At 30.9% G+C, this 10,258-nt stretch overlaps 1 protein-coding gene across 1 annotated transcript; it reads left to right on the forward strand.

The window, feature by feature from the left end:
- The first annotated feature begins 1,488 nt into the window (after positions 1 to 1,488).
- LOC100811936 (chaperone protein dnaJ 6) lies at positions 1,489 to 4,970 on the forward strand. Its single transcript, XM_003535805.5, has 8 exons — positions 1,489 to 1,786; positions 3,023 to 3,121; positions 3,208 to 3,309; positions 3,537 to 3,596; positions 3,679 to 3,785; positions 3,864 to 3,946; positions 4,380 to 4,470; positions 4,549 to 4,970. The coding sequence occupies exons 1-8, from the start codon at positions 1,691 to 1,693 to the stop codon at positions 4,754 to 4,756; spliced, it is 846 nt and encodes a 281-aa protein (XP_003535853.1). The 5' UTR covers positions 1,489 to 1,690; the 3' UTR covers positions 4,757 to 4,970.
- The last annotated feature ends 5,288 nt before the right edge of the window (positions 4,971 to 10,258 follow it).

Consider the following 10,258-nt stretch of genomic DNA (forward strand, 5'->3'; position numbering starts at 1 on the left):
CAGTAGGCCGACTTAGTGGTTCTCTTTTTCAACTAAATACCACCCATCTTAAAATTACTGTCATCAAAATATATTTTTGACAGAGAAATTGTTTTGACTTAAAATATTTTTATGTCTTACTGTATCAGCGAAGCCCTTTTCAACACCTAAAAAAGCACCTAGCAACTATGGAATTATATATAGTCATCAACATGTGACCTTCGGTCCATTTTTTCTATTGTGATGTGCGAATTCTTAAGTTCATTGGAGAAATTTATTACAATGGAAAAGTCAGATCAAAGGTAAATATTGTTGACTTATTGCAAAAGATAGATTTTCAAGGTTGTAAGTAATAATTTGATGTTGTAAGTCTTGAAAATGCTCGAACATAATTACATTTCAAGATAGGAGTTTTAAATATATATATATATATATATATATATATATATATATATATATATATATATATATATATATATATATATATGAATGCTAATATCTATTATAGTTGGTGTGTGCATTAATATTTAATACAAAAAATTTGAACTAAAAATCATTGAATCTTTTGATTTTTAAAATTTAATTTAAGAATATTATCGTATTTTATAATTTAATTTTAAAAATAAAAATATTTTCCGCATGGGAGAAAATCGTAGAAAAAAGATAAGAAAAAATAAAATTCTTTTTATTTTTAAAATTAAATGATAAAATACCATAATATCATTAAATTAAATTTTGAAAATTTGCATGTTTCACATGTCATAGTAAAAGAACAAAAATTCACTATTTTTCCCCATTGGTTTGCTTGAACTTTTCCCCTCCACTTATTTTCCTATTTATATATATGTTTGAGATTTCCCCCGTTCATTAGAATAAATTTTATTAGCTCATTTACATTTTTTTATTTATCTCGCTCATTTAAATGATTTATTTTTGGTTAAATTGTAATTTGATTCTCTATCTTAAAAAAAATAAAATCGGTCCTTTTATTTTTATTTCTACAGTCAATTCCAACAATTTAAAGGAGAGACTAAAATAGTTAATTTTAAAAAATACAAGAACTAAAATCGGCTAAAATAAAAAATAGAAGGGCCAAAATTAAAATTTTTGAAAAATAGAAACATTAAAATTATAATTTAATCTCGTTATTTTTTACTAATCGATTATCGTTTTCTTTGCAGTTATTTCTTCACAATTTACAGATTTTTTTTCTAACTTTTTGATGCAAATGGCAAGTCATATAAAAAATTGTTTTCATAATAATTTCATATGTAGCTGAAAAACGTAATTAAATTAAAACCATATATATATATATATATATATATATATATATATATATATATAATAATGCTATTTGTAAGGAATTTTTTTATAAATATTATCTGTATTTAATATTAACATTGATTTAAAATAATATAATATAATTATGAAAGTGTTTTACGTAATTTTTTTTCTTAGACTAGTAATTGTAATTTTATGGATGGAAGTGTGGAAATAATACCATAAAGCAGTCCGCAGCAGAACAGTGTTGACGGCGGGAAAAAGACTGACCGGAAGCGAATAGCGGGAACAAATTGACGAACCGCCAAATCTCAATATTTTTTTTTTAATATTTCCCTTTAAATTTACCGCTTTATTTATACCCACAAAATTGGTTTAAGCTATTAAACTAAACTTACCAAAGCAAAACTAATATCACTGAGTTAGGAAAATGGGGAAGAAGAAGAAGAGAAGTAGGGTTTCCGAAGACGAGGAAATCGAATCCGATACCAACCCCTTCGATAAAAACGAAAACTCTCTCTATCAGGTTATCTTAATCCTTCGATTGCGTTTCCATTCAATTTTAATTTGTATCCGCTTTTAGAAATTATCTATGTCGAAAGTCATACCCCGTTACCAAATCGCATTTTGTTATGCCTTTTTTTCTGATTTTATTTCTTTAGGGTAGCCATCGGTGTGTAAAAGTAAAATTCAGTTTATGTGAGTAGCAATATTTATCAGTGTTAGTCATATAATCTTCTCTTGCTAACAAAAAAGAGGAAGGGGGAAAAGGTCACGGGGCTTTGATTCCTAGTGCTATAAAAAAACTAACAAACTAATAATTAACATTTGCCGATTAAAAGAAATATAATCTTCTCTTGTTTCAGTTTTTAACTCTTGGGGTAGTGTTTGTTGGGATTCTTATTCTAAACTTTCACATTGTTGGGAGTATTGTGTAACATAACAAGCATTTGGAGTGAATGTATGAATATTAATGATGTAAGTTGTAAAACATCATAACATCTCTCTTGTAGGAAGTGAACACATTATATGCTGAGCTTATGTATTTTTAATATCCCTAAGGTTCTCTACACCAAATTAGATTGATTTCACCTATTTGTGTTGGTCTGAGTAGGAAGAACCTAGGGTTCTTAGGGATGTGGCTGTGGTTCTGACTATGTTGTTGGAGATTAGTCTCTTACTTTTTGGGTGGGGGATATACGAGGAACTGAAAAAAATAAGAGGAATGCTTACAATACACTTTCTAACACATATTTTCGAACATGCTATTAGTTGCTGAAAGTTATTGGAAATCACAAATTTGTGGGTTTCACAAATTTAATGAGTCTCACTCATGATTTTGCAGTTCTAATAAAGTTTAGCCAATAGTAAGGAGTGTATTAGTAATCTCGCTCATGATTTTTGTAGTTGTCAATAAATTTTAAACAATATTAGGGAGTGTATTGGAGAGTATGTTACTAGCACTCCTTGAAAAATAATTACACTGATTTCCTTGTTATAAGAATTTAAGGACCTCTTGCTCCTCCCCTCTTCCCTATTAGGATAGAGTGTCTTTGGGGATGAGGAACTGGAGTTCCCTCTGTAATCACTTTTAAAAAGGAGAAATCAGTATATCCAATATTTCCTAGTCTCTTTTGCATTTGGCACAATGAAGCTCATGGGTGTTTATCTAATCGGTGTTCTATTCTTGGTGCTACATGACATGGTGATGTATGAACAAGGATGTGTTGACCAGTGACCCATTGCTTGTTATTGCTCTTAGGTTCTTGGTGTGGAGAAAACAGCATCTCAACAGGAAATAAAGAAGGCATACTACAAGTTGGCATTGAGGCTGCATCCTGATAAGAACCCTGGTGATGAGGTGTTTTGTCTAGTGTTTCCTGTTGTCCTCTAATTGATTTATTGAAATTATAGATGTTAGCGGTTGTAATTGATCATCTTTTACAGGAAGCTAAAGCAAAGTTTCAGCAATTGCAAAACGTTATTGCTATTCTTGGGGATGAAGAAAAACGGGCCGTTTATGATCAGACTGGTTTTGTTGATGATGCTGTAAGTGTTTCTGTAAAGTCATAATATACTTGATTTATAATTTACAATGTCTGGATACATGGCTTATCTTTATGTCTATTAACTCACATTGGAGTCAGGAAACTATTCTCATTATTAACAATTTCACTGTACAACAGCAAAGCAAAATGAAAGATTAGAATTTCAGGATACTTTAGCATTGTCCTGGAAATTTACAATTCAGTTGCTTACTTGTTTTCTAAAATCAGGAACTTGCAGGGGATGTTGTTCAGAATCTTAAAGAATATTTCAGAGCAATGTACAAGAAGGTACATGATCCCTTTTTCTCCCAATGCCTTGTGATATACTTGTAATCTGTGTAGCTGATATATTGTAATATATGCTAAATAGGTCACTGAAGCTGATATTGAGGAATTTGAAGCAAACTATAGGGGGTCTGACATTGAGAAAAATGATTTGATTGATCTGTACAAGAAGTGCAACGGTAATATGAACAGGTAAAAACATTGTGATGAGGAAGAACCTTTTGTTGGATAAAGAATTTCAGTTTGATATCGAGTAACTTCCCTTTGCAGGCTATTCTGTTCAATGCTTTGTTCAGATCCTAAACTTGACTCACACCGATTCAAGGATATTATTGATGAGGTTATAGCTGCTGGTAAGAATATCACTATCTCTTGCCCCAAATTTCACCCAGATTTTTGATCTAGATGTAGGTTTCACGGTTAGATAAAACTTGTGTTTAGAATTTTGAATGTGGGATAGATCTTGATTCTCAAAGTTGATAAGATGATGAGACCATGCAGTTATTTTTACTTTTAGCGGAGAGATTCTGCATATATTACTTGGGTTGTTCAACAATTTCCTTGATGCCTAATTTCACCCAGATTTTTGATCTAGATGTAGGTTTCACGGTTAGATAAAACTTGTGTTTAGAATTTTGAATATGTGGGATAGATCTTGATTCTCAAAGTTGATAAGATGATGAGACCATGCAGTTATTTTTACTTTTAGCGGAGAGATTCTGCATATATTACTTGGGTTGTTCAACAATTTCCTTGATGCCTATTTTCCTCTGTTCATTTATGTAGGAGAACTAAAGGAAACAAAAGCCTACAAGAAATGGACAAAGAAAATATCAGAAATCAAGCCACCAACTAGTCCCTTAAGAAGGAGGGCAAAGTAAGTTTATCAGTCGGGTTTGGTCTGTTATTTAGTTATGCTATAATTTAGGAATACTCATTTTTAAATCTTCTACAGATCATCAAAGAAGCAACCAGAAAAAGAGCTTTATGCTATCATATCACAACGCAAACATGAGAGGAAAGACCACTTTGATTCCATGTTCTCATCTCTAATTTCAAAGTATGGTGGGGGTCAAATGCCAGAACCCTCTGAAGAGGAATTTGAAGCTGCACAGAGAAAGGTGGAAAGTGGAAGGTCCTCAAAAAAATTAAAGCGAAAATAACAAACTTATATCTGTGTACAATTCGTTTAAGTGTGAACGGTACTTCAGCTTTTGTTAGTGGAAATTCTTCTTTTCTGATGAAGTACGGGAAGTTAGTTATTTTCATGTGTATGTTAATGTTACTGGTTACTGTCAATAGTGTCAATGGTGAAACAGCCGCAACTTCCCCAAAAGTTTTAGGGATTTTATGTTATCTTCCATCAATTTTCTCTGATCCGTGTTATTGTTGAAGCTTCACTACCTATTTTGATCACAATTTGTTTTAAATGCATATCATTTTATGACTTAGTGCACTTAAAAATTTGGTGAAAAGCATGTCATTTTATACTGCAAATGAGAAGTTAATTTAGATGTATCTATGTACCAATATTTTGCCGTCGGGCTTAAATGAATTTGTCATGTGAGTGTGCAATCTACAATATATATTAATCTATTTATTGATTCTTTTTGTTAACACAAGCGCAAACTGAGAGATAAAGTGCAGGACTGGTATATTATAGCCGTCACTTTAAAAATAAGCCATTGAAGCTATCAGTTGACACCTGCATGTGATGTGTTCCGTTTCATCTGTGTATTAATTATTCAATGGCCCTTTAACCCATTTGGTTTAATTTTAAAAAATAAGTGACTTGGAGCCTTTCATGCTATTTAATCATGTGACATTGTTGCACCTCTATTTTTTGTTTTCTTTTTTTTTTTCCCCCATAATAGCCACAACGTACATGAATTCGCCATGTATTATTTCATTTTCCAATTGGAGTTGCACGTAAAAGAGAAAAAAAAGACTTTGAAGTTTGAACGTTGTTTCTAACGGTTTTCAAACATTCATTGTTGAAAGATATATCCTTTATGAACTAATGGGGAGCATTAACAGGAAGTCTCATCTCGAGTATATTGTTAGGAGACACCCACCAGCGGATCGGTTCACTATGTTTTTAAAATTAGAGTGATTAAATGGGAAAGACACTGATTCAAGGTTTAATGATTTAATCGTAAATGAATCATCTTTATTTTTTTAATATTATATAATATTTTACATAATAAAAAAAATTTAGACTTGTAAAAATTAGGATCTAAAGAATTATAAAATAGTATAAATCACTCAATCATATATTTTATTGATAAAAATTAATAATAGTAGACAAAATAATTAATACATATTTGAAATATTTAAATTATGTATTTTATTTTTCTTAAAAAAATAGATTAAATAAGAACTTAAAATAAAATAAAAATTAAGAAGACCGGTTAGATACTAGATCTCTATGCCTGTTCAACTCTGATTTTCACCGGTTTTAGGATGGTTTGACCGATTGTTTATTGATTTCCCCTAGTTCTAAAATATCTCAAATTTTAAAAGTGTCCGGACTAGTCACCAAAACATAGGTTTTCAAAAGTTAGGTTCAAATTGAAGTGTGATGGGGCAGTGAATCAGAATGGCCAAACAGCTCGTGCTGGAGTTCTTTGAAACACTGTGGGGGAATGGTGCTCCTTCAATATCGGAGTTTGCTCTATAACACATGCAGAATTATGGGCTACTTTATTGGGTGTTCAGATAGCTTGGTCTAGAGGTTTCACGCACATGTTAGTTGAGTCGGATTCATCAACTGTTATTACTTTGGTGAAGGATGGTTGTTCTGATTTACATAATCGCATGCATCCTATAGTGTCATGGCAAATGGTGGTGTGTATGAGTGGAACCAAAGTATTTCGAGAAGTCAATCAAGTGGCATATGCTCTGGCAAAATATGGTTTATTTTTTCAGGAAATGTTAATATTTGATTTTGTTCCTACTTTTTTGTATAGCACGATAATGGCTGATGTATTTGGAACTTTCTTTCCACGTGGTTTCTAATAAATTTTCTTCTCTTGGAGCGCCTTAGCTCCATGTTTGCCAACAAAATATATATATATATATATATATATATATATATATATATATATATATATATATATATATATATATATATATATATATATATATATATATATATATATATATATATATATATATATTGTTACTTAAATATTATATTTATTTAGGATGACTCACGTAGGTTGAGTGATTTTTATTTTTTTTAAGTTTGTATACCGGGAATACATTTTTCAAAGAAGGCATGATAGAAGTGAAGTTACATTAGCGCTGTTATAATGTAATTAACCAAGTTAATAAAAATGACCAATTTGTTGATTTTCTTTAATTAAATTAAATAATAAAGTTTATATAACGGCTAACTTTTTTGAATGAGTAGGTGAAAAATTTATATTTTATTTTATTTTTGTCCCTAGTGATTTGTATTTAATATTTAATATACATTCGGGACAACGGTGATTGATTATGATTAATTCATCCTATGATTATAAACCGAGGGGATTGTCTAACATTGTGGTGGTTGCTTAATTTTAAGCCATTTAATTAATGTAGTGCACATTTTTATCTAGGTTTAATATTTTTTTATTCGTAATTTTTTGATTTTTTGTTTTTAATTCTTAATCTAAATTTGATCATTTAAAGTGTGGGCAACTTTTTTTTTTTCTAGTACTACTTTTAGTCCTTGTTGGTGTAAAAGATATGTTGACCAACTATTCATCGTGTTTAGTCATCATGTCGACTAACTACCAATGACTTATTCTCTTTATGCGACTAACTTAAAGAAATGATTTTGTTCCTTAATTGGGTTCCTAAACCACTACAAAGAGCTTTGTAGTAGTTGTTGAATTGAAAGTTTCTTTGTTAGACTACTCCTATGTGAAATTGTAGTCAAGGAAAGTTTTAAACACCCTAAAAGGGTAGAGAAAGATGTAAATGGATGAAAGGATAAAGGAAATCTGTAACGACTGAAAACAATAAAGAAAAACTATCAATAAATGATAAATAAAAGATAAATGATTGGAAAAAAGTAATTTGATTGATTAGGTTGTACTTCTTGTAACATCTCTGATTGTCGACTTCTTGACAACTCACACACTACGATACTTCACACGATGACATTTCACTCAACATCCTTGTTGATCAGAATCCTCCACCGGTCAAAATCCTCCGTAGGTAGCTCTTTTTGAGACCTTGACAATCTGCTTCGGTTGCTTTCAGGATAAATGATTATTCCCACAAACCAACACGAGATTTTTCAGCGTGCTTTATTCTCACTCACATGCTTTTTGGGAAACTTCCCAGAAAGTCACCCATCTCATAACTATTCCAAGTCAAACACATGCATCTTGTTGGTATAGATAGTATCAATTAATTCATTTAAGTTATACTCAACCATACAGTCTCATACATACACAACCTTTAGATCCCTCTCATTTTGGTGTAATTCTTTTGGGGTGTTATTATCATCTTTGACATTTGAGTTTGTCCTATTTATAGAATTTTCTAAGCAAACATTAATTGTTTACAAGGAACGTTAGCTATTTTCCTAGAACTATTGCAAACAAACAACTGCCATTTCCATTAACAACTTATCTTATTTTTTAGAAATCATGGATCCGCATGCATCTAACCTTGGAAAAATTGTCTGCAACTATCTTCCATGTTCAAATACTCCTTTAGACTTGGTCTTCCGCAAAATAGGATTGATTCAACTCTTTTGCGTTTGCCGTCAATGTCAGCCGACATAAATTAGCTGTTAGTTGTTAGCTGACAAAAATAGTTGTTAGCCACCAGTAGGGGTGGGAATAGGCCAGGCCGGCCTACAGGGGCCTACGACCTGGCCTACATAAAGTCTGCCCTGAACTGACCTATTTAATTAAAAGGTTAGGCTCAAACTTTTTTAAAAGTCTATTAAATTAAATAGATCAAGCTTAGGCTTATTAAAAAGCCTTACAAGCCTGACAGGCCTGCCTATATATATATGTATATATACTTATATTATTTTTTGGGTATCAATATATACTTATATTATTTTTTGGGTACAATTAATTTTTTTTGGAACTATCAAATTTTGATTACACATTACTGCTCCATAACTTCTATTCCTATAATCAAGTAAGACTTTAATTACAATTTAGGTGTAAGTCATGTGCCCCTTTATATTCCTCATTATTTTTATTGACTTTCCTATTCATGTTAATGTTTCTTTTTCCTTTAACTTTTCTATTACTTTCCTATAATCAAGCAAAGGAATATTAAAGATTTAACGTGAAGAAGACTTTTACAAAGGCTATCAGGCCAGGCTAGGCTTTTAAAAAGGCTAGGCCGAACCAAAATAAAAGCCTTTGATAGGCTATAGGCCAGACTCAGGCCTAAAAAATTCATCGTAGGCTAGGCTTAGGCCTTTCAAAGCCTAGCCTGGCCTGACCTATTCCCATCCCTAGCCACCAAAAATGTTTCTTTTAGTTGTAAGTCATTAGAAATGACTATTTCAGTCTTCAATCAACTTTAGCACTAAGACAAGCTAGAATCCATTGATCCGCATTAGTCGATGGTTGCCTATTGAATTAATCGTTAGTTGATGATAAACAACTAGCCTCAATCATATGTAAGGTTATCAAGAAGCTGATGGAAACAATCATATGTATTTTTTTTTAGTAAACTATGTTTTTATCTCTCATTTGTTTAGTTGATGACGTTTGATTAGTTGATGAAGGATTAAAAACACATGTCTATCCATCATACTTTTTGATAGTTAATATATCGATATTATATCATATAGTATTTGATAGCAAAGACTAAAAGTAATAATCGAAAAAAAGTTAAAGAATTATTATTGGTCAAAATTTAAATTATGAACTAAAAACAGAAATCTAAAAAAGTTTAAGAAAAAAATATTAAACTCTTTTTATTTTAACGATGATACTATATACATTGACCTTTCATTTCCTCCAACTCTCAAACTTGGATTATTTCACCATGTCAACCTTGAAACAAGATCTTCGTCCACCAACTTGTAGCATCGATAATTCGGTTGACTGTGGATGCAAAAGCTGGATTTGAACACAAGAAATATGTACCAAAACAATGACCTTTTGAGTATAAAATTGTACCGATTGAAAAAGAAACAGACCTCAAAACCTATAGTTATTCAAAACCTAGTGTGTTAGGTTTAACCCAACAAGTACAATGAGAATTTTGCACAAAACCTTATTTTTTCAACATACAGTAGGCACAATTAAGTTTAATTGTCTTGCTGAAAGGGTGAAATTTTTTAGAAAACTCTCACAATTAATTTAATTATGCTTACAATATATTCTATAAGCATTAATTCATTGCCTGCATCTTTAATTAAGCATTTGTGATGATTTTTTTATAACGATAAGGCTTAATTGTAAATTTAATCTTCTTATTTAATTGTCTTAGATTTCGAATTTGGTCCTCCTATAATTTAATTTACTAATTGAGTCCCGCATTTTTTTTGCAATTCCGTTACTTTAATCTCCAACCTCAAAATTAAACGTTGACTATTAAATACGAATGTTGATCGCCAGTATCGCATTTTTATTGGATGAAAGATCTTTGTTAGGTTTTGTGAAAAATTCACTAAGATTTTACACAAAACCTAT

This window comes from Glycine max, chromosome 10, assembly GCF_000004515.6.
Source record: "Glycine max cultivar Williams 82 chromosome 10, Glycine_max_v4.0, whole genome shotgun sequence".
Classification (NCBI taxonomy): domain Eukaryota; kingdom Viridiplantae; phylum Streptophyta; class Magnoliopsida; order Fabales; family Fabaceae; genus Glycine; species Glycine max.